Source organism: Camelina sativa, chromosome 14 (assembly GCF_030686135.1).
Source record: "Camelina sativa cultivar CO46 ecotype springtype chromosome 14, ASM3068613v1".
Classification (NCBI taxonomy): Eukaryota; Viridiplantae; Streptophyta; class Magnoliopsida; order Brassicales; family Brassicaceae; genus Camelina; species Camelina sativa.
This window is the reverse complement of record NC_141893.1, coordinates 7,019,907-7,046,105: the sequence shown is the minus strand read 5'-3', so window position 1 is coordinate 7,046,105 and position 26,199 is coordinate 7,019,907. Positions and strand designations below refer to the sequence as shown.

The window sequence follows — 26,199 nt, the reverse complement described above, 5'->3', positions numbered from 1 at the left end:
GTGAAAAAGTTGCCATGCGACCAATTCATTGACTGATACGATAAGACTAATTGAAAATATTTCTCTAAAAACCTTCACTGAGTGAAAGAAGAAAAAACAGATTTCATTAGTTATTGAAACATAAGAAAGACACTCAGCTTGAGTTCAGCAACATACTATTTAAAGATCCAAAGTTTTACAGAAAATGACAACTTAAGACTCAGCAAATGCCACGAAAATCAGGTCCATTGCTAGACTATGCGGGAAGTTACTCGACTTCAGCAAGGTAATCATCGATCTCCGCTGGTGTTAGTACCCTGCATTAATCCCAAAAAAGAACAATTGAGTATCAAGCACATTCTATTTAAACATCACCAGCGGCAATAAAGATTCTTGATTTTAAACAAAATGGGTACCTGAAAACTTTGTCAGCACCGATTTTGCCAATTTCAATATTTTTGCTTGAGATCTCTCCCTCAAAGCTACCAAAAGCAAAAGCAAAAAACAAATGAGGTGAAGGCTTGTTGGCAGTGTAAAAAGCTTATAGCTACACATGTATTGTGTGCGTGTGTGCGTGTGTGCGTGTACACCATCATCAGAAATAGCTGAAGGTTTACTACAAGAATACAAGTGCTTTTAACCCTGTGCTTTCATTATAAACGACAGTGCTATGGGTTTGGTAATTCCACAGGCACAATACTAGTTTCTTTCTACTAATGAATGATTAGTGATCATGAATTCAAAGATCTATACTTACCCTTCTTTCAATGTCAATATCGCTGTGTGAATGGCATCATCAAGTTCCATGTCTTCTGTGTACCTGCAAGAAATTTGTGGTTGGTTAAGGTTGGTCAGCGAAAGAGGAGTGCTTTCCTGTTACGACAGGAGCCAAACTAACGAAATTTGACTAATAAAAGTAAAATTTTAAGATTAGTTAACTGGTTATAGAATGTTTCACGTATCTACCATCTTTGGATATCAACAAATAGTAAACACTATTACCTTTTCTCAAGGAATGTTTTTGCGTTAGAAACGTTCTTTCCCATGGCTGAAGCTTTCCAAGAGAAATAAGAGCCAGATGGATCCACCTAGCATAAGAACAAAAAGTATAGAAGAATTAGACCCTGAGTAAGGAAAGCAAAGTTTAATTCTCAGGTTATAATCTCAAGATATATGGTATTTCGGTTTAGAGAGAAATATAAGGTGGTAATTATCGTAACAGGATAATGCCAAAAGGCAATTTACAAAGCTACAAGTTTCTCTAAGTTCAGTTTTTCAGCACTGAAAAGAACGGAAATTGAGGTATGAAGATTGCAAGACTCGACTGTTCTCAATATAACTGACAGATGTACTGAGGACGAAATACCTGATACAGTTGTGGACCCTTGTCATCATATCCAGCCACAAGCAGGGAAACTCCGAAAGGTCTAACACCACTGTTAACAAGAGAAGGTAAAAAAAAAAGAAATTAGAAACAGGATATATGGTGGGTACAAATTTGCTAAAACAGCATTATTTCACGCCAAGTCATTGATCAAATCTCAAACTGCAAGTGCAAAGCTACGCACTCGACAGTTGCTTTTTCTGAGAAAATAATTCAGTTCAATTCAAACATACTGGGAATATGGGAAGAAGTAAACATATGACATATGAGGTTGTATTAACAGTTCAAAAGTAAATATAACACTTACCCCGATTGAGTAAACTCTTGCATAACAGTAGCGGTTTCCCTTACAAGTTGGGTAACAGGGATGGGTTCCTGCAACAAGAAAGCTTCCTTAGATGATAAAGCAACTGAATTGATAGGGAAATAAGCATTCACGGAAGAAAATAACTGAAACCATATCACATTGGCAAGAAATACTAGAAACTTTGAGGAAAAGAGAGATAGGATTACTTTGTAAAGACGGAGATATTGCTCAGCCTGTTTCCTACTCTTCCTAACAAGAACTCGAAAATCAGGACCCATGCCACTTCATAGAAGAAAATGCAAGAAAAAAGTTAGTAGCCAAGCTATAAAATCAAAAACCAATAATAACATATAAAAAGCTTAAGATAGGCGAGGAGAAAAACCTGTAAACAACTCCAATATTAGGAGTCAAGTGCTGAATTTTTTGAACCTGAAACAGGCAGAAGAGAAAACTAACGTCAGAAATATTGACTGGATTACGCAATCTAAGAAAGCATGACAATCAGGCAACAATACAAAAAAAACTTAATTTTTAAAAAAATGATCCACTCCTCTTAATTCCCACAGGCAAGTTAGTCTACCATATAATAATTAGGTAGGAAGATTATCAACTTACAGATGCTTCATCAACCAGAATAGAAGGCAATTTCTTTTCGGTTGCAATGACAACTCCATTGGAAGCTGCAGTAAAAAAAAAAAAAAAAAACAGTCATCAGAAGAAAACTAAAAACTTTCTTAGATCAATAAGCACTTCATCATGTCATAGTCAAACCTTTAATCCCCAAAGATGTTTGGCCTGATCCAACAGCAGTAAGGGCATGCTCTATCTGAACCAGCTTCCCAGATGGGCTGTGTTTCATTCATAGCCACAGCACAAATTAGTCACAGCAAAAACTAACACAAAAAAGCTCGGAAGACACGAACTTGAATGATTAAACTACTAAGTTGGTACCTGAAAGTGGTGAGTGAAAATGAGTACTGACTATCCCCCATAGCTCCTTAATCAAATCCGCGAAAAGCTGTGAACAACACACAGAAGAGTGAGATCAATTTATTGCAAACAATTTCAGAAAAATTGGACTCGTGATTCTTAACCCCCACGAAAATTAGGGTTTCAAAGTCACCGGGATCAAACGATTCAGGTCTCGTTACCTAAAGATACTCACATCAGACTCGAAAATAATAGAATGGGACTTTTGAGATCGATACGAATCCGCAAACAGGAACTACAACTGTAAAGAGACTAGCTTACCTTGAGCTTGAGCTTGAGAATCGAGATCGACGGAGCGATAAGTTGCAGAGAGAGAGAGAGAGAGCTGAAAATAAATAAGCTTTTAGGTTTCGTGCAGAGAAGGTTGGAGTGAGATTTTACGATTTTTTATTTTTCTTTTCTTTTGGAAGAAGAATGAGGAAGTAACGCCAAAACGACTGCGTTTTATACTTAAAACGCAAGCGTTTGATAAAGAGAACGCAAACGCGATTTTCTGTAACCAAAGTACTAAACACAGTCTTTAGTCCTGATCAGTGGTGGGGAGTACAAGCAGCATCGTTAAGAACGAAGTTGCGAGCTTGGGGAATCTTCTGAACAGTAAAACTCAGCAACGTGTTATCTATACAGTAGATGGTATTTTCGAGGTGATATATATGGCTTCGACCCTTTACTCAAGATCTTTATTGGTTGCTCGTCGCTGCCTCTTTAATCCTTCTCTATCTCCGCAGAGGACCCCTAAATTTGCAACCTTTCTAACCGTAAGTTGTTATCAATTTGATTTTCCATCCTTCTCTCTCAGCTTACGTTTTCCATTGATCGTTGTTCTCACTTCTGGTCTCTGATCCTTCCTTCATCGGTTTAGTCTTGTATTGGCTACTAGTACTAGTAGTGGGCTTTCGAGTTTCACATAGGGAGTTGTAGTTAATTGTGTAGAATAGATTATCCGATGATGTCTGTGTTTAATGACTCGAATTCGTGTTTTTTCTTTCACTTTGTGGAATTGTTGTAACCAAAGTTTGGACTTTTTTTTTTTGTTATGCCGTCTTATTTTTTTTATCAATTTTTGGATAATTCTGAACTTTAGTATTAATATATTTTTTTTTACTTTGGTTGAGCTGAATCCTTGTGTGGCGTTTTGTAATGATTATTGCAGAAGAAAGCATTCAGCTCACAGTTACACTCTGCCTATTCAACTTGTAAATCATCTACTCACGTTAGTCGAGTTATGGCTTCTACTGGAACTGAGCCAAAAGCTAATTACGCCACATCATCCGTATCTTCCAATGAACCTGTTGTGTCTGTTGATTGGCTCCATGCTAATCTTAGAGGGGCTGATTTAAAGGTAACCGCCATTCTTGCTGTGTTGAATTTTTAATCTCAGATTTTGCACTTGTTGTGACTGTAGACTTCGTCAAGACTTTTTCCGCCATGATTCTTATGTAACTTGTTTGTTTCCTGGTCAGGTTTTGGATGCCTCATGGTACATGCCACATGAGCAAAGAAATCCAGTCCAAGAGTATCAAGTGAGAATATGTACACTTTTGTAGATTACTAAGTAAACAAGCTTTAAGCCGTTGTTCTGGATGAGCACTATGAAAGTTTTGTATGGAAAGGACAACTCTGCATTAGAGTTAGTATACGGCTTTTTTTGTTGATTGCCTTGTATGTTATCCTCTTCTACAGGTTGCTCATATTCCAGGTGCTCTCTTCTTTGATTTGGATGGAATATCAGATCGAAAAACAACTGTGAGAATCCCTGCCCCCTTTTTCTTTAGAGAAGATGTTATTGTTTATTTCTAACTTATTGATTTACTGCCATCACTTTTATGTATAAGTGAGATCTTATCAGTCAGTACCCCCTCATAGTAGCCATTTCGAGGATATTGTTGTTTCTCTAGCAACAAAACCTAGAGTCTATGCTGTGTTATTCGAATGTAAATATTGAGAAAATTTCCCCTTGACAAGCCTACTTATTGTGAGTGTCTATGTGCCTTCTTATGTCAGTTACCACACATGCTACCATCTGAGGAAGCTTTCGCTGCTGGCTGTTCTGCTCTTGGAATCGAGAACAAAGATGGCGTGGTTGTATATGATGGAAAGGGGCTCTTTAGTGCAGCTCGTGTATGGTGGTGAGTTATGGGTCTCATGTCCCTGAGCTTTGTTAATCTTTGCTAAATATGTTTTCTTTATCAAATTAATATGTACGCCTTTTGTTAAAACTTAAAACAGGATGTTTAGAGTCTTTGGACATGAAAAAGTATGGGTACTTGATGGAGGCTTGCCAAAGTGGCGTGCTTCAGGTTATGACGTTGAATCCAGTGCCTCAAGTGATGCCATTTTGAAAGCCAGTCTAGCAAATGACGCTGTAGAGAAAATCTATCAAGGACAAACAGTGAGTTTATTCATTCATAGAAAAGTTTTTGCCAATCTGCATGTATCTTTTTATTGCATAGTCAGTTGGTTTACCTGCTACTTATGGTTTATCCACATCTTTGCTGGTTGCACAGATTACTCCAATAACTTTTCAGACGAAGTTCCAGTCGCATCTTGTATGGGGACTTGATCAGGTTAGCGTTTCCTAAACAGATTTTTTTCTTTGAAATTTGATGAACTTGAGATGGTGCTATTCAATTCATTTTTTCCGCAAATGAACTTATTGTTCCGCAAATCAAATCCTTGGTGGTATTGAAGCGGAGGAGCCTAGTAATAGACTAGTTTATTTTCAAAGATGCCACTTCTGTCATAAATAGGTTTAAAGTCTGTAGATAGTTCGCTAGTAAGATTACCAAAGCTAATTGGATAATTGACAGGTAAAGGAAAACATGGAGGATAAGACTTATCAGCACATAGATGCGCGTGCAAAAGCTAGGTATGTTTCCAAGTCATTGTAGTTTCACTATATAGTATGTTGGTTCTGCTTATAGCATTTGATATAGAATTACTCTGTTTTGACAGATTTGACGGTACTGCTCCAGAACCTCGCAAGGGAATACCGAGTGGTCATATACCTGGTAGCAAGTGTGTCCCTTTTCCCGACGTAAGCCACCGTCTAACTTGAAGGACTTGCCGTTATATTTGTTTTGACACCATAGAAAATGATAATATATTTCTTTATGCAGATGTTTGATTCCTCTCAAACACTGTTACCAGCGGAGGAGCTTAAGAAGAGGTTTGAACAAGAAGGTAAAATAAAAATCCATTACCTAAGCCAGCTGTTTTAAGCGATTACTTAACCGTTTATCTACAGGCATTTCACTGGACAGTCCAATCATGGCCTCATGTGGAACCGGTGTGACAGCTTGTATTTTGGCATTGGTAACAAAATGATGATGTTAGAATTTACTCATTTACTATGATATGATAAAAATCTGAGACTGATTACTCCTTTTTTACTCGTCAGGGATTTCATCGTTTGGGTAAAGCCGATGTCCCGATCTATGATGGGTCTTGGACTGAATGGGCAACCGAATCAACCTTGCCCATGGTGGGTTCTTCTTCATGAATAAGTCCAAGAAGAAGCTACACGATCAGTCACAAGCCTAGCTTGGTTCACTCTACTTTCTGTGCTAAAGTTTAGCCAAGAATTAAGGGGTTGTATCTATACTTGAGGATTATTGAGTTTGGATTCATCTGTGTGAAGATTAATAAGAATTCCTTTGAACAACCAGAAAAATTACTATATATCCTCCCTATGTTCTTCTTGTCACACGGTTAATGAAATTTCAGCTTTGCTAGTTGTGGGGACTACGGATTGAATAATATTATTATAAGAAATAAAAATCTAAATTATATTATAAGTTATATTAATCTAAGTGTAGCTTACTGCCAAAAGGACCGCGTGGCCTAATGGATAAGGCGCTCGCCTCCGGAGCGGGAGATTGTGGGTTCGAGTCCCACCGTGGTCGTTTTTTTTTGTTTTTGCATTTTTCTTTTTCCTCATCGTTTTCACTTTCCCATAAACAGATTTTGAAGATGGCAAAAACGAAGGTAAAATAGATTGACATATCAACAAAATGATCACTCAAATTTAAGAATAAAAAAACATATCATTATCATACAAAGCTTCTGTGGATCTGAATAATCATTTTAGTTCTCTTTTGAACATGAAAACAAGAACCGGAGCTAACGGTCGGTTCAGCATTTGAAATTTGCAGCAGACCCAATCACTGACGGGTAAACTCGACCCAAAAGCTTCTACCACTTCTAACTCTTCCCTGAACAACAAAGTGACAAACAAATTCATAACAAGAAGAATGGATCATCATCAAACTATGTTACAAAACTACAAATTTCGTCTCATTAGATCATCAGAGAAATCTTGTGCCCGCAGAGTTACTTATTAGTTGTTTACCTTCCACCAGGATGGCCAATGTAAACAACCAAGCTGATGAGGCCACCACGCATTAAGATTCTCTCAGAAGCCTTCAATGCCAATAATGTTGTATCTGAGACCGTGATTATTGACTTGTTGCCACCTGGAAGATACCCGAGATTGAATGCAACCATCCTAAAGATCATCAGCAAAAAAATTCGACCTGTCAAGCAGCGTACCAACCAAACCCATAAAGCGAGGAAATTGTTGATGGGGGGATTCATCAAAAAAATGTTCTATCAGGTCACCAAATTTACATTGGACCTCACACGGGAGTTTTGAGGGACAATCTCTTCCATTTTACTATGACAGATGTTAAAGAGTTTGACGCAGTCCTTCTACATTACTTCAGCAGAAATGGAACAAGGCTCGATATTAGTAAGAACCATACACCCCGCAATTGAAACAAGCTTCGGTAATCATCTAACCTCTTTTGAACCAAGGGTTTGATCCAGCAAAGAGGAAGTGCTCTCAATGGCATCTTTTTGAATGTCCATTGCATAAACATAACCACCAGAATCATCCATAACCATCTTCAACATTGCTAAAGTATCATTCCCGTTTCCGCATGTAGCATCAATGACCATATCCCCCTTTTTTATTACCTTCTCCCACACACTGAAAGGTAACAATCACCAGTTATATTATAAGAAATTATTTAATGCAGCTTTCAAGCATTCAACATTATCCTTAACACTAAGATCCAAAGATTCATTCTTTAATCCAGAGACAGCTTTTCTAATGGAATTGCTAAAGCTCCAAGGTTAGAGCTACTAACTGACATCAAAAATACGAAAGCTTTAAATGTGAAGACAGGATTAGTTCAAGGTTTCTGAGCTTAAAAGTACTCACATATGAGCTACTTCTGTTGCCTTCTTCTTCCCAAAGAGATAACCAACAAAAACATCCTCTAGCCCTGAAGACGAACAAAAGACTGAACTTTACGCGCTAATCACGATCCGTAAAGCTATGTAGCTGCTCGATTTCTGAAATCAGTTTCGGGTATCAAATATTTTACCTGGAATTGGAAAGTTTGGTGAATGCGAAGGAGACGAGCTGAAAGCAGCTACACGAGAACATCGAATTCTGATAAAAGGGTTTCGTCGCATTGCAATTTGAAAATCGAAGGACATTAGTGTTTTGCGGAAGGGAATCGAGTATGAGCGCGCCAACGTAGAGGATAACATTGACATCTCTGCTTTAAAGAACCCAGCCGCCATTAGACAACAAAAGCTTCGATCGCTCTGCTACCAAATTTTTTTCACTTGCACTAAAAAAAAGTATATTATATTTTCCTAAGAAAATTAAATAGTGGGCTTTATCTCTGGCCCAAAAATTATATTCTAAAAAAAAAACGAAAATGAAACGCGACGTCGTTCCGCACTACAAATGAAGCAAGCAAATTCTATTTTGTTGTGATGTATTTGATCAGGTTCCTATATCCAAATCTGAACTATCCAAAAAGAAAAGATACAAAAATCGATTAAAAAAAAAAAAAAAAAATGACATTTGGAATAGAAAAAAATAGGGTACACAAACCATAGAATTCTAAAAGCGGAAAGAAAAAGATTCAGAAGTATTAAACGTGATTAGAAATACTCAAAAACAATGTAATCAGGATCACTACCGCTCTTAGCTTCATTACACATCTTGCTCTTCTTAACTTCAGCGGCCACGTCCGTAAACTCTGGCAAAGACTCCTTCTCTTTCTTCATATAGCACGAGAAATCCACCGGCTCCGGCATATGCGGCGGTGTTTCTCCACGGATCAACGCCCAGTTCACTCCTTCAAAGAACGGGTGTTGTTTGATCTCTGTTGCACCTCGCTTATACGCGATTCTGTTTTGCGGTTCTTTTACCAACAAACCTTTGATCAAATCCTTCGCCGTAGAACTCACCTGAGAATATTCAGGGAATCTCAGAGGTTGTCCTATTACATTGTAAAGCGTAGCTTTGTTTCCTTGTCCTTTAAAAGGTGTCGCTCCGTGGAGAAGCTCGTAGATGAAGATACCGAACGTCCACCAATCTACAGCGCTCCCGTGGCCTTCGTTTTTGATAATCTCCGGCGCTAAATACTCGTGAGTTCCGACAAAAGACATTGACTTCACGTCTGTCGGCTCTGCCATGAGTTCTGGTAATGATCCATCGAAATCGGATTTGGATTTTCGGTTTTTCTTCGAGGATTGGCGCATTCTTGGGAAGAATGTGGATGGTTGGTAACATCCTTGGACCGCCGCATCGTTGTCAATGATTCCGGTGGTTCCTCCTCCGTTGAAAGATTTGACAAGTGTTGGGTTGACTGAACAACGGAGGGATAAGTCGAAATCGGAGAGCATAATGTGACCGTCGTCACGAACAAGAACGTTCTCTGGCTTTAGATCTCGGTATACGATTCCGAGCATGTGTAGATACTCTAATGCTAATAACACTTCTGATGCAAAGAACCTGTAATTATAAGCAACAAAACCAAACTCTTAAATGTTAGTTAATTAATGTTTTCTCTCTGTTTCTATACTCTGTTTTGTATACTAACCTTGCAGCATCTTCTGTGAAACACTTGGTAGGTTGCTTCTGTCTCAAGGAATAGAGATTGCCACCGCTACAAAACTCCATGACCAAGCAATAGAATTTATCAGTCTCGAAGTGAGCGTAAAGAGTCGGCAAGAAAGGATGATCAAGCTGAGACAAGATCTCTCTCTCCGTCTGCGCTCTCAACAGCTTGTTCCTGCTCACAAGAGAAGCCTTATCCATTACTTTCATCGCGAAATACGTCGTAGGATTTGCTCCTTTGAGTTCAACAAGATAAACACTTCCTATATCTCCATAACCTAGCCGCTTCAAAACGCGAAAGTCGTTGATTCCCAGCTTTATTCCTCTCGATTTAAGGGAGTTCACTGCGTCCCACCTAATATCTCCTCCTGTGTGAGGCTTAGAGGAATTATCAGTGGATGTGCTTCCGATGCTGTTGCTTCGCGAGATCATGTTACTGTTGTGATTGCTGACGAATGGATTCGGCTCTGTTGTTGTTACATCTTCTTCAATCTTCTTTGTGTTTTGATCAATTTGCTTCTGCTTATCTTTACGTGGTTGTCGTTGTTGAGATTTATGGTTTGATGAGCATGAGGCAGAGTCAGGATGATGACTCTTCTGCAGACGAACATAAGACGATTTCATAGGGTTCTGTAAAGTAGAATGAATATAGGAAAAACTTTGTATATATTGTGTTATTAGGTCACACCGTCACAATTCCGAAACATATATATATATATATATATACACGGTTCAAGATAACTAGATAAGTACAATATATTCCTAACCCTTATCTAAATAGGTATATGCTAAACACTTTCTTTATCCAAAGAGAGGAGAATTATAGATGTTTAACTAAAATTTTACCTCTGGCGAGACAAGCTTATTCCCGGGTTTCAATAACATCGCCGGCGAGTAAAGCTAGATCAAGAGTGTCCTCTTTTCCACGTACAGAAGAAGAAAGAAAACAAGAATCTTGTCTTAAAGCATCAATGTCGAGTTGACTATGTTTTTTATCAATCAAATTTCGACATTACTTGTTGTCACGAATATAACAACGCTTCATCTGCCTAGTGCCTACCAAGATAGGTGTGCACGTCGTACATTATATTATTGGGAATTAAGAAGTGAAAATTAACGAGTGGAGACAAGTATTTTATGAATTGCTGAGGAAGTGGGTTATGGTCCATAACTTATGGAGATGGTGCAGGGAAGAAAATGTCTCTTGGATTAAAAAACACTTGTAGGTTCAAAGTTAAATGCCCATTTATATCACATTTTGTTCAGAGACAAAGAAGCCTACAAAGATTTGGCTAGAGAGAAATTAGAAGATCATCTTACAATTGCTATTTTTCCCGGATTAGATACAGAAACCCCTTTATATGTCTAGAGTCAATCTCTGAGCAGAAGAGTAATAGTGAGACTCGAGCTCTTTAAGACTGGCAGATGCAGCATCGGCTATTATAGCCAACAATCGATTAGCCTTCTCTGCCTCTTGATCAAACTCTTCAATACTTTGTTCTACATGATCGTTTAGTGATGCAAATCCTGATAAAATTGCTGTTTGCTTCAGTTCCGATACGAGGTTTAAAAGAGAATCAGCTGCTTGAACCTGCCATCATCATTAGTAAAAGAACTCAGTTAATAAACAAATGATGGCAATACATAATAAGCTACCAAAACCAAAACTAAAAACTAAGATTAGATTTTGGAGACCTATTAGTGAAATGTGAGCTCTGGATTCAAACATTTTTGCATCTGTGAGCTTTAGATCCCAAATACTGCAGCATTAAACCTTAAACCCTAATTGCATCTTTCTAAGTTGACATCAATTTTTATACAAACTTAGTTGGAAACCAAAACTAAGATTAGATTTTGGAGACTCATTCGTGACATGTAAGCTCTGGATTCTAACATTTTTGCACCTGTGAGCTTCAAATCCCAAATACTACCTTTTAACCTTAAACCTAATTGCATCTTCCTAAGTTAAAAGACATCAAATTTCACCAATCTTGACGCTCGCGTCTCCATCACGTGTGCTTATTGAGAGTTCTTCACCGGTGGAACATTCACCTACATAAACCAAAACGTTCCTTCACCTTCAATGAACTGAGAACGAAAAATCTAAAGTTTTTTTTTTTTGTAAAGCAGATCTCCAATCGAAATCTATGCTCCAGCGATTGAATTCTGATCTAATAAGTAAAAAAAAAAAATCGAAATCAAATCACAAACCCTCGAGACATTGACGATTTGAGTGAAGTTATAGACGACGGATGTGATGTCAGTCTCTACTCTCTGTAACAACGCCTTTTGCTTCTGTAATGCAGCGACGGCTGCTGCGGCCGTTGGTCCGCTTCCTCCACAGTATCCGGCCATACCGCCACCGTAACCGCCACCGTAACCACCGCCTTTGATCATATCATCACCACTGGTGAGAAACAAAAGAAAAGGAAGCTATGCACGTTTTAGTACGAACAAAAGCAATAAATTAAAAGAGGCCTGAAAGTATTATTGGGCCGCCTTAACTATTGGGCTTATACATTATTCCGATAGTTTTTTGAGTTTGTTTTGTGGTAAAGCAAAACTGCAAAACATAAAGAAAATAGTGTATATAAGCTAGGAAATTAGTGTGTGATTTCGACAAGCTTCCTTCACATATCAGCCTCGAGATCAGAGTGTCTTTCTAACAAGTCCTTGTAACACAGTCTGTCTAATACTTAGGGCATTCTCAAATTGTTAGTCTTAGACAAATACTGTACTTATGCATTATATTCCATACACAAGTTAACAATTAAGTTAACAACTAACTAGCTAATCCAAAAATTGACTCAATATTAAAATGAGCATAAACTTAGTTTCCTAAACATGGAATTGAATTATTGACTTTAAATACACAACCACATGGGGAAAACTAATTAGTAAGATAGTGCCAACTTTTTTTTTTGTTTTTGATTTGTCAACTAGATACGCAAACTCAATTTTAAAATAAATCAAAACCTAATCATATAATTCCTTATTGACCACTAGTAGAGTATTATTTGCAAATGATTATTAGCTTACTGGCTCTCATGTTTCTTTTCTTCTTAATAATAAGTATACCATATTACCATAGTCCATTCATGTTTTAAGAAAGAAAAAGAAAAAGAAAAAAGATAAAGACTAAAACAAGTTATATTAATATCTGATATTAGAAAGACCAATGAAATAGCCGCCAACAAAAAAAAAAGACCAAGAAAAAAATATAAAGAATGAGACGTAAAAGAGGCCATTAAACAAACAGCACCCCCACAAAGGTTCTTGGAAGAGAAAAAGGCAATATAACAACAGTCAAGAATGTAAGTCTGCATCAGAACTTTCGTGGTAGTTTTAAATGCTAAAATCTTTCGTTTATAAATAAATCAAAGTGTATCAATACAATTCATATAAGAAAAAGAAAAAAAGAAAAAAACAAAGAGAAGACTTGTAAGGCATAATTCGTTACTTCGTCAATGGCGAAGAAAGCGCTATTGATAGGAATCAACTACCCAGGAACAGCTGTGGAGTTGCGTGGATGTGTCAACGACGTCCGTCGGATGCAAAAATGCTTAATCGAACGTTACGGATTCTCCAACAAGGACATCACAATACTGATCGACACGGACAAATCCTGCATCCAACCCACAGGCAAAAACATCCGCCACCATTTGGAAAAACTCATCGATCTCGGGAAATCTGGTGACTTTCTGGTCTTTCATTACAGTGGACATGGCACGAGACTTCCGCCTCCTGATATAGAATCAGGCGACTCTACCGGGTTTGACGAGTGTATCACTCCTTGCGATATGAATCTTATCAGGGGTATGCCGCCTATCATAAAAGTAACCTTCATCTTTTCTTTTTTTTCCGTATATTTCATGTTTCTTTGTTCGATTATTTAACCATTCATCAATAAAAAAATTCGTAGTTAAAACATAGCCGTATGCAATCGATTAAGAAAACAGAGGGCTCTGTTTCTTGAAACAAGTCTTGCATTTTTTTTTTTTTTTTCAAGTCTTGCAATTTCAGTTTTGATTTAATAGCGTATCTGAATAAATTCAGAGAACTTAAAGATAACAAGTCTTGGTATCTTTTGGTGTTAACTCTGGTTGTGCTTGTGCATCAATATTGGTGTTAGGATTAATCTTCATGGGGTTTCCTGATCATTTTGTTTTGTTTTGGCATAAATGTGTTTGTAGACGATGAATTTAGAAGTATGGTGGCAAACGTCAAAAAAGGTTGTCAACTGACGATAATCTCGGACTCTTGCCATAGTGGTGGTCTCATCGAGGGAGTTAAGGAGCAGATCGGGGAAAGCCATGTGAAGCCGATCGAGGAAGACCATGCGGATCCACCAAAACCTGGGATTGTTAATAACCTGCTTAGCATTCTGACAAGTTTTTTTGCTATTTGTGGAATCTCAAAATCTCAGACTCAGACTCAGACAGACCGTGGCGGTGGCCAAGAAAGCTTTGCCGGAGAGTTAGAACTAGAGACGGATGAAACCTTTGATGTTAAAACAAGATATATACCTTTCCATATCTACGTAAGTCTTCTCAAGCAACAAACCGGGAAAACTAATATCCAATCTGGGAGAATCAGACAGACACTTGCTAAATTATTCGGTGAAGACTCAAGCATGAGTCGTGACAGAAGTTTACGTGACATAGGAAACTGCGAGGTCAATGCAGCAGTCGATTCTGAACGCCCAATATTAAAAACAAAAGTATTTGCCGACAAAGGGATTCTGTTAAGTGGATGCCAAACAAATGAGAAATCAGAGGATGTTTATGTGACAAGAACCGGGAAAGCTTATGGAGCATTCAGTGATGCGATTCAGACGATACTGTCGGAGACGAGAAAGGACAAGAAGATCACGAACAAAAAACTGGTTATGAGAGCTAGGGAGATTCTCAAGAGACATAGGTTTAGTCAACGGCCAGGTTTGTATTGTCATGACCGTTATGTTAATAAACCATTTATATGCTAAAACACACACAACAAGTTCATCAGAGAATTTTGGTTTAATGGTTTCTTCTTTTGTAATTTAAGATTTTTGAAGTAAATGTTTTCTTTTTGTTGGTGGGTTTGACTAAGCCCTAGGTGACTTGTGACTCAAGTAATGTACAATATGTTAACAGGATTAATGAAAAAATAAAAATGAAAAACTTAGTCACGACGATTATTTCAATATTCCGCATATGAAATTCATATAACGGTGACGTGCTTACCTCTAATTTAAATAACAACAACTACTGTTATGTCAGATCACCCAATTTTTATGTATCGTTAACAATGAGCTAATAAGCCAAGGAGGACCAAACGGTGTTGTTTAGCGAGAGGGAAAACAACATAACGTTGTGGAATGTAACAGACACGTAGTCTTATTCTCTGGCGTCTTTTGTTGGAGATACTAGTGATGAGGTGAACGCCGGCGAATCTCCGTCTTCATTCAACTCGTCGATGACTTGGTAAAAAACTCGGTAAATCCACTTGTGGCCCTGGAGGAAGATGTTTAGATCGGCATTTAATTTGGGTTACTGGGCCTTGATAAAACTCTACCCATTATAGTATACAACCTTGAACATCGTCATAGGGTGATGATGGTTCATGTATTGTGGTGTCATAGTTGTGGGAACGAGGCTGAGATGATGGATTGATGGTACATGTTGTGAGAATGTCTTTGGGTTGGTAACCATGTTTTTTTGTTTTATATAATTTGATGTACCATAGAGATGAACTGGCCTTCAAAGTGTCGCATCCCATTACGTACGGTGGTGGAGTTGAGTCTGACTGTTATAATCTTAGTTCCATCTCTTCTTTTTACATGGGAAAAAATTTATAACATTAGCTTTGATTCGATTCATTTTGTAACTTATAGCTATTCTTTTGAAGTTTTTGAATATTCTTCGCCAGCTCTATCAGTATCATCTGTCTATACAACATAGAAGGTGAATTCTAACTAAATTATTCCACAATCTAGTTTTTAATTTTTTTTGTAAAACATAACCAAAATCATTTTAATTTGTTAAAATATTTTAGTCAATTAAAAGACGGTTAAATGAAAAATATAATACGAAAATAATTATAATTTGGTAAGCAGAAATATACAGTATTATGTATATTTTTCCGCAACTTTAAACTTTTTAGACTTGTAAACGTAATATCTATGATAGATTCTATATGAACTTCTTGGTAGGTCGACCCGTTTAAACTGGTAATGTGGAACGATAACAGTGGTGGTGTCATGTCCCCCATATTACTATATTCCTACGTACGAATTTACTTTTAAGTGAGTTTTGTTGTCGTCATGTCCCCAATATTACTATACTATCTACTTAAGGAATTACTTTTAAGTGACCTTTTGTTTTGTTTGAGGATTCAGGTCAGCATCCCCTGAACAAGGTTTTCACTATTAAAGTAATCAAAAATCTTCCCAGATATTTGTAGCGCATCTCTATTTATTGCTTAAAAATTAGTTCCATAATAATATTATGATAAAAAGTAATACTTTTTTATTGATGAGATATTTTTGGTGAGATCTCCACCCATGTAAATGTTCTCATAGTACTATATAATCCTTATTTGAAAGTCGAATATGGAACCTATACGCGAATTTCAAGTGAACGAGATCGGTCGAGTGGTCTCAGTTGGAGATGGGATTGCACAAGTCTATGAATTGAACAAGATTGAAGCTGGTGAAATTGTTTCCCGTGTAATCATGTACGAGTGTAACGAGATTGTCTATATAAGTTCAATGAGATGATACCAAAAAGAAGGTTAAAAGCTGGCTTAGAAGAAAGTACAATGGGCATGGTTTAGAAGGTAGGAGGCTTTCCCGAATGTCGTCCACCACCGGCCCTTCTCCTTCCCGGATCTAGATTTTAAACGTCGTTTCAGTCGTCGTGGTGGTCTAAGTACCAGGGGCGGATCCACCTTGATCAAGGGTGGTGCATGTGCACCATATGAAATTTATAAATTTAAGAATTTACATACAAATTCTTAAAGTTAAACTGGTCTAATGGTAAGACTGCACCAGATTAGAAAATGAGGTCTTGGGTTCGACACCCTCTATGTTCCACCTTAATAGTTTTTTGCACCTGGTGTCAAGTTTAGCTAGATCCGCCTCTGCGGTCTAACAACATTCCAATTAAGATCGACCATCGATAACCTAGTACTTAAATTATAACTATGCTACTTGGAATGTTTGTTGCATATTTATTGTGAAGTGACGGGATATAACAAGAAAAAGATAACAACAAACGAAGATCGACAGTAAACAACATTTTTTTTTTGGGATAAAATTAAATTACGTCAAGCAACATAACATAGAAACGACTAAGCATAGTAACATAAAATAGAAAACGACTTGAACGTTGGACAACATAACAAAGAAAAAAAACAAGGGGTGTTGTTTGATTCTTCTTTGTTATCTTATTTTATTTTCACACAATCTTACTTTTTTCTTCTTAAGGACGGAATTTTGGATAAAGGTTTGGTGCCAAGCGTGGCTCAACGGACAATAGAAGAGGTTTAGCCATAAGCAATAATGCATCATCTTCCTCTAGGCTTAACGGTCCAAAATCTTGATGGAGTTTCCAGTTAAACCCTTGAAGAAACCTAGCCAACATCATAACCATCATGACCGTCCCGACTTTAACACCGATGCAGCCACGTCGACCAGTGCTAAACGAGACAAAACGCATCTCCTTTTCCACCAGAGTAACCTCTTTTGTGATTCCGTCTCCTTGGAGGTGACGCTCTGGTTTGTATACCAATGGATCTTTCCATATTTTAGGGTTCCGGCCTAGTCCAGGGCGGCATACGTGAACGTGGCTACCTGTCCAATAATTAATCACTTCTTAATATATATCGAGATATTAGTAGCTTAAACGGTTGGATGTGTGATGTATAACATGTTTATTGGATCCAAGTTTAAATACGTTTTGTGGATTCGCCACAAGCAAAATTCAAATAAAATGAGGAAACAAGAAAATCAAAATGTAAAAACTATGAAAATATATACGTAAATGGTTAGATGTATATCTTTAGACCTTGGGGAATGAAATAACCCCCGAGGGTGGTATCTTGACGGGCAACATGAGTAGGGACATAATGAGTGCTTGGGTGAATCCTGAACGTTTCCCTGCAACAAGCTTTTAAGAAGGTTAGGTTTGGTATGCCTGATTCTTGCACAAGCCTGTCTTTTCCAACTACTTCGTCTAACTCTTTCAGAGCCTTTTTGAGAATCTCATGGTTGTTTAACATTTCCGCAAGTGTCCACTCCATGTTATTTGCCGGATTATCGATCGCTGCTATACAGAATTCCTATTACAAAAACACCAAAAACAGGAAACAACTTATACATATATTATATATGTGAGTAATAAACTGTATATATATCAAATCTTATAAGATTCTCAAAAAAACTTGTATTAAAAAAAAAAAAAAAAATTTAATACAACATTGAATTTCTATCCTTAAGAATGATTTTAAGTTAAAGAAATAAATAATATTATGTGTGAAAATATGATCTAACCTACTGGTTTAATATCTGGTAACTTTAGTCAAATAATGTTTAACATATTTTCCTTTACTATTGGTCAGAATTCAGATGATCATCTTTCTCTATATACGGTTACTATTTATTTTTATTTTTTTTAACTTACAACGCATTGAGCTTTCATTTCGTTTGGCGTGACCACGTAGTTTCCGTTTTGATCTTTTAGCGTAATAAAGATATCAAGCCAATCTTCAACAGCAGGCTTACCACCTTTTGCCCTCCATAACTCGATCCTTTCGTCGATTATGGGATTGTTGTAACTACGAACAATATTACAATTCACTGTCACCCTATCATCTTGACCATCAATATTCCAACCTTTAAACCATTTTTCCAGATAATCCGCGGGACTAAAACCCGGCAAACAGTATAGAGTGTTGTAAATAGCCTCAAGATGATGTTTTTCCGCTTTTCCAAGTCTCCCATCATCCGAAAAAATGTTTTCTTGCGTGACATGTCTTCTTCCAAACAGCATTCTCATGGTCGTTGCGTAGCCATAAACCCTCGAGAGCTCTCGAACGTCGACCATCTCGGACCGTTGATACATCGAGTGAACGTAAGCCACGAGATTATCCGCTTCGATGGTTCTTGCAGCTACCAACATGTTCAACGTTTTAACGGACATTAATTCCGTTGTGATCACTCTTTTCATCTTCATGAATTGTTCACCGTACGGTGAGATTCCCATTGACTTGTAATTGTCTCCGATGGTCTCCATGGTGAAAAGATTAGGCCTGTCTGCCAAGTCAGCGTCTCGCTCTCTGAAAGCTTCCCTAGCTATCTCGTGGGAGTTTATGGTGACGGCGCGGACTCCAGCGAAGTTGAAACATGCGATATCCGTTTTTAGCTCTTTCATGGCAAGGTGGAAATATTTGGACCGAGGAAGAGTCATGTATAGCTCCGGTAAATTTCCGAGGATAGGCCATCCTCTTGGGCCAGGAGGAAGCTGGCGAGATCGGTCCTTGGTTTTTGTGCGGCTTGATAGAATTCGACCCAGTAGAGAGATTGATGCAATGGAGAGGATAAAGACCAGTAGGATTTGAAAAGGGTATGGTAATGATGTGGTAAGGCTCCTTATCATCATCATCATGATGTTTGTGTGTGTATGTAGTGAGTTGTGTGCTCGTTAGCAATGAACACTTGCGATATTGGGAAATTGGTTGTTGTGTTAAGTATTTATAGATTGTATATATCATGCATGTGATGCTCAGGTGGGGCTTGGGCATATGGGTAGGTACTAAGATAATCACGTTTGTATATTTTGTATCTTAAGAAGGGATTAAAATTAAAAGCTTTATAATTTGTTTCTAAAATGGGGTCGTTTTGTACTTTTAATGTAAACTTATATAAATTTCAATTTTTATCCATAATATTTTTAATTATTAATTAGAAACATGAACTCATAAGTGTATTAATTAAGGATCTAATTTATTTCCCTGTGTCGTTTCAGATTGTTTTTTTATTTATATCAAAAACAGGATTAAATTTTATGTTTCACCATTTACTTATACATTATATAAATTTGTTCATTGGTCAATCCGTCAATACATTAAATAGTAGGGATAAAACTAGAAATCATATTTTACCAAATATTAGAATAACTCTTATTTTTAAATATATTTAAATGTTAACGACATTTATTTATTTTGTGAATAATGAAGAAATTTTGGTACATCCGTACATGCTATTTAGTGTCATTCGAACCGACATTTATGTAAATCGAGATTTAATGTATATAACAAAAGTGTAAACTTGAACACTTATGTATGGATTATGGAAATGTTAAAACAACACTTTACAACTAAACTAATAAAATATAGTGCTTGTTATCGAAAGATATGTATGTGGGTCATAATTAGTAGTGTTGTAAATGTTCACCTAAACGACTATATTAAGTATTTAAATAGTAAAATAAAACTTAAAATGGAAATGTTAAAACAACACTTTACAACTAAACTAATAAAATATAGTTTTTTGTTATGGAAAGATATGTATGTGGGTCATAATTAGTAGTGTTGCAAATGTTCACCCAAACGCCTATATTAAGGAGTTAATAGTAAAATAAAACTTTAAAAGTTTAATAAGCTAGGGAGACATAGGTTTAGTCAACGACCAGGTTTGTATTGTCATAACCGTTATCTTAATAAACTATTTATATGCTAATTAAACACACAACAAGTTCATCAGAGAATTTTGGTTTGATGGTAGATTTTTAAGTTTAAAAAAAAAAAAAAAAAAATTTGATGTAAATGTTTTCTTTTGTTGGTGGGTTTGACTAAGCCAGCAATGAATTGTGATTCAAGTAATATACAATCTGTTTTTCTATAGGATTAATGAAAAAAAAACTTAGTCATGATGATTAATTGATTCTTTCAATATTATTACACATTTACACACATATGGAATTCATATAATGGTGCATAACTGCTAACCTCTAATTAGATAATAACTATTGATATTATGTGACATTATTTAGGTCAGATACTCTGATCACCCAATTTTTATGTATAGTTTAACAATGAGTTCTTTGTCCAAAAAAAAAGTTTAACAATGAGCTAAGCCAAGGAAAACAAAACACGGACCAAAAAGTGTTGTTTAGCGAGAGGGAAAACAACATAACGTTACGGAGTTTAACAGAAACGACACGTAGTCTTATTATTCTCTGGCGTCTTTCTTCTTAAACGCTTCAGGCGGTTCGGTTTCGTTGGAGATAATAGTAACGACGTGAATGCCGGCGAATCTCCGTCATCATTCAGCTCGCCGATGACTTGGTAAAAGCTCGGTAAGTCCACTTATGGCCCTGGAGGAAGATGTTTAATTTAAATGGGCATTTGGGTTACTGGGCCTTGATAGAACTCGACCCATTATAGTATACAATCTGAATAGGGGTGATGATGATATGTAACGTGCGTGATATGGTTGATGTTTGTTGTTTTAGTTGTGAGAACGAGACCTGAGATGATGGATTAATGGTAATTGTTGTGAATATCACTAAATGTATAGTCAATCCTGCACGTGACACTAACCTGAATTTGGGATGCCTCTGGGTTGGCAACCACGTTTTTACCATAACGTTTTTCAATTTTATGTACGGTAGAATATCGTTGACGGTGAATTATCTAACTAAATTAATTAACCCACAGTCTAGTATTTTTTTTCCGTAGAAACATAACCGAAATCATTTTCAATATTTTTTTTAGTCAAATCACTAATTAAAAGATTGTTAAATGAAAAGATATATTACAAAAAGTAAACAAACTATCATTTGGTAAGCAAAAATATACAGTATTATGTATTTTTTTTCTGCAACTTTTAATAAACTTAATATCTATGACAGATAATAGATTCTATATTAATGTCTTGGGTAGGTAGACACGTTTATACAGGTAAGGTGGAACGATGACAGTGGTGTCATGTCCCCAATATTACTATATTTCTATCTACGTAAGGATGTACTTTTTAGTGATTTTTTTTTTTTTTTTTTTTTTTTTTTTTTTTTTTTTTTTTTTTTGCTGAGGATTCGCATTGTGCCATAATCCTTAAAACAACATTTCAGTTAAACACTATGTTTAGTATTTATTATGAGGTGACGGATATACAATAGAAAAAGACGAATCAAACGACAAACAGTACGTCAAGCAACAAAATATATATAGAAAACGACTAAAGCGTTGAGGAATACAACGGAGAAAAAAAAACAAGGGGTGGTCTTGTTTGATTCTTATTTGTCTTTTTTTAATTTAAAACATTGTCTTACATTTTTTTTCTTAAGGGTGGAATCTTGGGTAAAGGTTTGGTGCCAAGCGTGGCTCAACGGATAAGCGAAGAGGTTTAGCCATAAGCAATAATGCATCATCTTCCTCGAGGCTTAACGTTCCAAAATCTTGATGGAGTTTCAAGTTAAACCCTTGAAGAAACCTAGCCAACATCATGACCATCATGGTCGTCCCGACTTTAACACCGACGCAGCCACGTCGACCAGTGCTAAACGAGACAAAACGCATCTCTGTTTCCACCAGAGTAACCTCTTTTGTGATTCCGTCTCCTTGGAGGTGACGCTCTGGTTTGTATACCAATGGCTCTTTCCATATTTTAGGGTTCCGGCCCAGTCCAGGGCGACATATATGAACGTGGCTACCTGTCCAATAATCAAATCATTTCTTAATATTATATCGAAATATTGGTAGCTTAATCTGTTGGATCCGATATCAAATAGAAGACGACTAGTCTGCCAGCCTATAAAAGCTAAAACTGAAAATTTAAATAAAATGAGAAACAAGAAAATCAAAATGTGAAAACTATGAAAACTATATACACAAATGGTTAGATGTATTTCTTTATACCTTGGGGAATGAAATAACCCCCGAGGGTGGTGTCTTGACGGGCAACATGAGTAGGGATATAATGAGCGCTTGGGTGAATCCTGAATGTTTCTCTGCAACAAGCTTTTAAGTAGTTTAGGTTTGGTATGTCTGATTCTTGCACAAGCCTGTCTTTCCCAACTACTTCGTCTAACTCTTTCAGAGCCTTTTTGAGAATCTCCTGGTTGTTTAACATTTCCGCAAGTGTCCACTCCATGTTATTTGCCGGATTATCGATCGCTGCTATACAGAATTCCTATATATCAAACAACAAACGATTTATACATATATTTATTGATGTGAGTAAGACATATACCAAACCTTATAAGATTCTGAAAACAACTATTAAAACAAAACGTTGTAAGATTCTCACAACAACTATTAAAACAAAACGTTTTTTCAGTTCCCTAACATATTTGTTTATTTATTAAAATACGATTGAAACTACTAGTTTAACATTATATCTCGCTACTTTAGTCAATAACGTATTTAACATTTCTTCCCTTTCCTATTTGGTCAGAATTAAGATGATCATTTAATTTAACTAGTGCAAATTTCTATAGATATGATTACTATTTATTTATTTTCTTACTTACAATGCATTGACCCTTGATTTCGTCAGGCGTGACCAAGTAGTTTCCGCTTTGATCTTTTAGCGTAATGAAGGTATCTAGCCAATCTTCAACAGCAGGCTTACCACCTTTTTTCCTCCATAACTCGATCCTCTCTTCGATAATGGGATTGTTGTAACTACGAAGAAGATTACTATTCACTCTCGCACTCTCCTCTTGACCATCAATATTCCAACCTTTAAACCATTTGTCCACATAATCCGCGGGACTAAAACCGGGCAAACAGTATAGAGTGTTGAAAATAACCTCAAGATGGTGTTTTTCCGCTTTTCCAAGTCTCCCATCATCCGAGAAAACGTTTTCTTGCGTGACATGTCTCCTTCCAAACAGCATCCTCATGGTCGTTGCGTAACCATAAACCCTCGAGAGCTCTCTAACGTCGACCGTCTCGGACCGTTGATACATCGAGTGAACGTAAGCCAAGAGATTATCCGCTTCAATGGTTCTTGCAGCTACCAACATGTTCAACGTTTTAACGGACATTATTTCCGTTGTGATCACTTTTTTCATCTTCATGAATTGTTCACCGTACGATGAGACTCCCATTGACTTGTAATTGTCGAAGATGATCTCTAAGGTGAAAAGATTAGGCCGGTCTGCCAAATCAATGTCTCGCTCTTTAAAAGCTTCCCTAGCGATCTCGTCGGACTTTATGGTGATGACGCGGACTCCGACGAAGTTGAAACATGCGATATCCGTGTTTAGCTTTTTCATGGCAAGGTGGAAATAGTTGGTGCGAGGACGAGTCATGAATAGTCCCGGTAAATTGCCGAGGATAGGCCATCCTCTTGGGCCAGGAGGGAGCTGGCGAAATCGGTCCTTGCTTTTGGTGGGACTTGATAGAATTCGACCCAGTAGAGAGATTGATGCGATGGAGACGATAAAGACTAGTAGGATTTGAAAAGGGTATGGTAATGATGTTGTAAGGCTCATTATCATCATGATGATGTTTGTGTGTCTGTGTGTCGGGTGTGTGCTCGTTAGCAATGAACACTAGCGATATTGGGAGATTCTTTGTTGTGTTAAGTATTTTATAGATTTCAGATCATGTATGTGATTCTGACGTGTGATTTGGGCTTATGGGTAGGTACTAAGGGTAATCACGTTTATATATTTTGTATCTGATGTACGAACTGAAAAAGGTTTATATAGTTTAAATTGTTGTTCAATGTAAGTTTATAAAAAAAATTCCAAACTTTATTCATATTCTTTACAATTATTAATTAGAGACATAAGTGTATTATTAATGAAAGATATAATAAACTCTCTTCGTTTTAAATTAAGTTTTTGTTTAAGTTTTTTAGACATATTAAGTTAAATAAACGACTACACATAGTCAATAAGGGTCTGCTATATTAAACGCCATTAAAAATGTCGACTGCCAAAATGGATCTAAACAGTAAACAGAGATGATTTTTTCAACTGAGAAAAAAATGAACAAGCATAATTAATAAAATCATGCATGTCTTTGACTAGTATTTTCATACAAAATTATTAATCTGAAATCAAATAAAATTATAATTCTGAAAATTTGTAAATTGTAGTTAGTTTTTGAGGGTGGTTTTCTCTTTAAAAGAGAAAACGAATCACAACATGTCACATGTCCAAGAATATGATTAATGATTAAATTATCTCTGTAATAAAGTATTAAGTATAAAGGAAATTGGAATGGAGGAGACCATAATGAGCTCTTGGGTAGGTAAACCACGTTTAAATGTTTTGTATTGAATTTAATACGATTCTAACTAGGCCTGGGAGTAGGGGTGTCAATCGGGCTGGTCAGGCTCGGTCCGGCCCAAAACCCGTAAAGCCCGCATATGTTTGAGCCTGGTCCGACTCGGTCCGAAATATTTTCGAGCCCGGCCCTAACAGGGCTATAGGGCTTTTCGGACTTTTTCGGGCTTATTTTGCCGATCAATAATTCAAACTTATAAGTCTTAAAAAACAGTGTTTAAAGATGCATTGTAAAACAAATCCATCAAAATTTTAATAACTCATTTATATTCATTACAACCAACTTAATTTAAAAGAAAAAGTTTAAAACTAAATAAAATCTTATACTTTAACCAAATAAAACTATATATAATTCATATAAAATATCATATATAAAACTTTTAAAAGTATTAAGCAAAGTTATTAAGTAAATATGAAAACTAGGATTAGAGTTTTAAACTTTATTTACAATAAATTATTAATCAAATATTGCAATCAAATAAAAATGTTATCCAAAAAATACAAATATATTTGTTAAAGTGTTTTTCGGGCTGGTCCGAGCCCGGTCGGGCTAAGCCCGAAAAACCCTATAGTCCAAACGGGTTGAGCCCAAAAGATCCGATTTTTTTGGACATATATATTTAAGCCCGAGCCCGGTATTTTTCAGGGCCGGGCCGGGCCAGCCCACGGGCTTTCGCCCTAATTGACATGCCTACCTGGAAGTGACTTTCTAAAATACCATTTTTATAATTCATTTTAAAACCAGAATAATATGATACAAATCAACACCGAACCGGTTTAAGACAATGCAACAAATCAGTCAAGAACATTTAACTATCCCACAAAAAAAAAAAAAACAAAGACAGAACACAAATAAAAGAATATACCATTTTTGGCAAAGTAGAGTCTGAAAAAGAACAAACAAGCGAGAAACACAACACAGAAACGACAAAGAGTCGAAGAAGAACATAACAGAGAGAAAGAACAAGGCGTTTTGTTTTTTTCCTTTTCTTAAGGATGGAATTTTGGATAAAGGTTTGGTGCCAAGCGTGGCTCAACAGACAAATGAAGAGGCTTAGCCATAAGCAATGCATCGTCTTCCTCGAGGCTCATCAGTCCAAATCCTGGATGGAGTTTCCAGTTAAACCCTTGAAGAAATCTAGCGAACATCATAACCATCATGATTGTGCCGACTTTGACACCAATGCAGCCACGTCGACCGGTGGTAACGAGACAAAACGCATCTCTGTTTCGACCAAAATAACCTCTTTTGTAATTCCATCTTCTTGGAGGTGACGCTTGAAGATGTTGTGTTGATTGAAGTTTTCACAGGTTTAGAACATGTCATGGATTT

General features: G+C 36.7%; 7 protein-coding genes, 1 non-coding gene and 1 pseudogene across 24 annotated transcripts; 3 read left to right on the top strand and 6 right to left on the bottom strand.

The window, feature by feature from the left end:
• Positions 1–82: 82 nt before the first annotated feature.
• On the bottom strand, positions 83–3,089 carry LOC104740333 (proteasome subunit alpha type-2-A). Its single transcript, XM_010460888.3, has 12 exons — positions 2,922–3,089; positions 2,622–2,688; positions 2,442–2,518; positions 2,286–2,350; positions 2,053–2,099; positions 1,877–1,952; positions 1,671–1,738; positions 1,346–1,415; positions 982–1,067; positions 737–799; positions 396–461; positions 83–296 (listed from the first exon to the last, which is right to left on the bottom strand). Exons 2-12 carry the CDS (start codon positions 2,660–2,662, stop codon positions 248–250), a joined length of 708 nt encoding a protein of 235 aa, XP_010459190.1. The 5' UTR covers positions 2,663–2,688; positions 2,922–3,089; the 3' UTR covers positions 83–247.
• Positions 3,090–3,204: 115 nt separating this feature from the next.
• Positions 3,205–6,333, top strand: LOC104740332 (thiosulfate/3-mercaptopyruvate sulfurtransferase 2). The gene is made up of 12 exons (XM_010460886.3): positions 3,205–3,418; positions 3,814–4,002; positions 4,124–4,183; positions 4,344–4,406; positions 4,665–4,789; positions 4,890–5,052; positions 5,168–5,227; positions 5,471–5,529; positions 5,616–5,697; positions 5,780–5,843; positions 5,908–5,975; positions 6,061–6,333. Exons 1-12 carry the CDS (start codon positions 3,314–3,316, stop codon positions 6,160–6,162), a joined length of 1,140 nt encoding a protein of 379 aa, XP_010459188.1. The 5' UTR covers positions 3,205–3,313; the 3' UTR covers positions 6,163–6,333.
• A 159-nt stretch (positions 6,334–6,492) lies between these two features.
• Positions 6,493–6,565, top strand: TRNAR-CCG (transfer RNA arginine (anticodon CCG)). Its single transcript has one exon. It is a non-coding gene; the product is annotated as a tRNA-Arg (tRNA).
• Positions 6,566–6,665: 100 nt separating this feature from the next.
• Positions 6,666–8,316, bottom strand: LOC104740331 (tRNA (mnm(5)s(2)U34)-methyltransferase, chloroplastic). Of its 15 annotated transcripts, none has more exons than XR_015580921.1 (6): positions 8,051–8,316; positions 7,885–7,966; positions 7,461–7,650; positions 7,290–7,378; positions 7,012–7,195; positions 6,666–6,874 (listed from the first exon to the last, which is right to left on the bottom strand). XR_015580921.1 is itself a non-coding variant. In XM_010460883.3 (6 exons), the coding sequence occupies exons 1-6, from the start codon at positions 8,250–8,252 to the stop codon at positions 6,742–6,744; spliced, it is 837 nt and encodes a 278-aa protein (XP_010459185.1). In that variant the 5' UTR covers positions 8,253–8,316; the 3' UTR covers positions 6,666–6,741. The 15 variants fall into 15 exon arrangements, 2 of the variants coding, with proteins under 2 accessions (XP_010459185.1, XP_010459187.1); XR_015580919.1 differs by having other exon boundaries at positions 7,012–7,167; XR_015580920.1 differs by having other exon boundaries at positions 7,012–7,167; positions 7,297–7,378.
• A 104-nt stretch (positions 8,317–8,420) lies between these two features.
• On the bottom strand, positions 8,421–10,566 carry LOC104740330 (serine/threonine-protein kinase RHS3). Its single transcript, XM_010460882.2, has 3 exons — positions 10,429–10,566; positions 9,566–10,179; positions 8,421–9,477 (listed from the first exon to the last, which is right to left on the bottom strand). Exons 1-3 carry the CDS (start codon positions 10,465–10,467, stop codon positions 8,622–8,624), a joined length of 1,509 nt encoding a protein of 502 aa, XP_010459184.1. The 5' UTR covers positions 10,468–10,566; the 3' UTR covers positions 8,421–8,621.
• Positions 10,567–10,805: 239 nt separating this feature from the next.
• LOC104740329 (mediator of RNA polymerase II transcription subunit 22b-like) lies at positions 10,806–12,024 on the bottom strand (annotated as a pseudogene). The gene is made up of 3 exons (XR_015580926.1): positions 11,794–12,024; positions 11,569–11,634; positions 10,806–11,173 (listed from the first exon to the last, which is right to left on the bottom strand). The product of XR_015580926.1 is annotated as a mediator of RNA polymerase II transcription subunit 22b-like (transcript).
• Positions 12,025–12,835: 811 nt separating this feature from the next.
• On the top strand, positions 12,836–14,654 carry LOC104740327 (metacaspase-8). Of its 2 annotated transcripts, none has more exons than XM_087486542.1 (2): positions 12,836–13,418; positions 13,776–14,654. In XM_087486542.1, exon 2 carries the CDS (start codon positions 13,793–13,795, stop codon positions 14,564–14,566), a length of 774 nt encoding a protein of 257 aa, XP_087342668.1. In that variant the 5' UTR covers positions 12,836–13,418; positions 13,776–13,792; the 3' UTR covers positions 14,567–14,654. The 2 variants fall into 2 exon arrangements, with proteins under 2 accessions (XP_087342668.1, XP_010459183.1); XM_010460881.3 differs by having other exon boundaries at positions 12,864–13,398.
• A 2,117-nt stretch (positions 14,655–16,771) lies between these two features.
• On the bottom strand, positions 16,772–19,301 carry LOC104743340 (dihomomethionine N-hydroxylase-like). Its single transcript, XM_010464438.3, has 3 exons — positions 18,246–19,301; positions 17,631–17,904; positions 16,772–17,416 (listed from the first exon to the last, which is right to left on the bottom strand). Exons 1-3 carry the CDS (start codon positions 19,227–19,229, stop codon positions 17,046–17,048), a joined length of 1,629 nt encoding a protein of 542 aa, XP_010462740.3. The 5' UTR covers positions 19,230–19,301; the 3' UTR covers positions 16,772–17,045.
• Positions 19,302–21,689: 2,388 nt separating this feature from the next.
• On the bottom strand, positions 21,690–24,217 carry LOC104740326 (dihomomethionine N-hydroxylase). The gene is made up of 3 exons (XM_087485801.1): positions 23,097–24,217; positions 22,483–22,756; positions 21,690–22,277 (listed from the first exon to the last, which is right to left on the bottom strand). The coding sequence occupies exons 1-3, from the start codon at positions 24,072–24,074 to the stop codon at positions 21,907–21,909; spliced, it is 1,623 nt and encodes a 540-aa protein (XP_087341927.1). The 5' UTR covers positions 24,075–24,217; the 3' UTR covers positions 21,690–21,906.
• Positions 24,218–26,199: the final 1,982 nt, after the last annotated feature.

Excerpts from the sequence above, each read along its gene's own strand:
- LOC104740333 (XM_010460888.3), bottom strand. The coding sequence starts at position 2,662 with ATGGGGGATAGTCAGTACTCATTTTCACTCACCACTTTCAG. Across the intron at positions 1,953-2,052 it reads AATATTGGAGTTGTTTACAG|TGGCATGGGTCCTGATTTTC; the intron begins GTTTTTCTCCTC and ends TCTTCTATGAAG. Across the intron at positions 1,739-1,876 it reads AATATCTCCGTCTTTACAAA|GAACCCATCCCTGTTACCCA; the intron begins GTAATCCTATCT and ends TTCTTGTTGCAG.
- LOC104740332 (XM_010460886.3), top strand. The coding sequence starts at position 3,314 with ATGGCTTCGACCCTTTACTCAAGATCTTTATTGGTTGCTCGTCGCTGC. Across the intron at positions 4,184-4,343 it reads ATCCAGTCCAAGAGTATCAA|GTTGCTCATATTCCAGGTGC; the intron begins GTGAGAATATGT and ends CCTCTTCTACAG. Across the intron at positions 5,976-6,060 it reads CAGCTTGTATTTTGGCATTG|GGATTTCATCGTTTGGGTAA; the intron begins GTAACAAAATGA and ends TTTACTCGTCAG.
- LOC104740331 (XM_010460883.3), bottom strand. The coding sequence starts at position 8,252 with ATGGCGGCTGGGTTCTTTAAAGCAGAGATGTCAATGTTATCCTCTACG. Across the intron at positions 7,371-7,460 it reads AAACCCTTGGTTCAAAAGAG|AAGGACTGCGTCAAACTCTT; the intron begins GTTAGATGATTA and ends GAAGTAATGTAG. Across the intron at positions 7,168-7,296 it reads CCTCAAAACTCCCGTGTGAG|GATGGTTGCATTCAATCTCG; the intron begins GTCCAATGTAAA and ends GATGATCTTTAG.
- LOC104740330 (XM_010460882.2), bottom strand. The coding sequence starts at position 10,467 with ATGTTATTGAAACCCGGGAATAAGCTTGTCTCGCCAGAG. Across the intron at positions 10,180-10,428 it reads ATAAGCTTGTCTCGCCAGAG|AAGAGTCATCATCCTGACTC; the intron begins GTAAAATTTTAG and ends GTTCGTCTGCAG. Across the intron at positions 9,478-9,565 it reads TTCACAGAAGATGCTGCAAG|GTTCTTTGCATCAGAAGTGT; the intron begins GTTAGTATACAA and ends TTATAATTACAG.
- LOC104740327 (XM_010460881.3), top strand. The coding sequence starts at position 13,050 with ATGGCGAAGAAAGCGCTATTGATAGGAATCAACTACCCAGGAACAGCT. Across the intron at positions 13,399-13,775 it reads CGATATGAATCTTATCAGGG|ACGATGAATTTAGAAGTATG; the intron begins GTATGCCGCCTA and ends ATGTGTTTGTAG.
- LOC104743340 (XM_010464438.3), bottom strand. The coding sequence starts at position 19,229 with ATGATGATGATGATAAGGAGCCTTACCACATCATTACCATACCCTTTT. Across the intron at positions 17,905-18,245 it reads AAATGAAAGCTCAATGCGTT|GAATTCTGTATAGCAGCGAT; the intron begins GTAAGTTAAAAA and ends TTTTTGTAATAG. Across the intron at positions 17,417-17,630 it reads GGGTTATTTCATTCCCCAAG|GTAGCCACGTTCACGTATGC; the intron begins GTCTAAAGATAT and ends ATTATTGGACAG.
- LOC104740326 (XM_087485801.1), bottom strand. The coding sequence starts at position 24,074 with ATGATGATAATGAGCCTTACAACATCATTACCATACCCTTTTCAAATC. Across the intron at positions 22,757-23,096 it reads AAATCAAGGGTCAATGCATT|GAATTCTGTATAGCAGCGAT; the intron begins GTAAGTAAGAAA and ends TTTGATATATAG. Across the intron at positions 22,278-22,482 it reads GGGTTATTTCATTCCCCAAG|GTAGCCACGTTCATATATGT; the intron begins GTATAAAGAAAT and ends ATTATTGGACAG.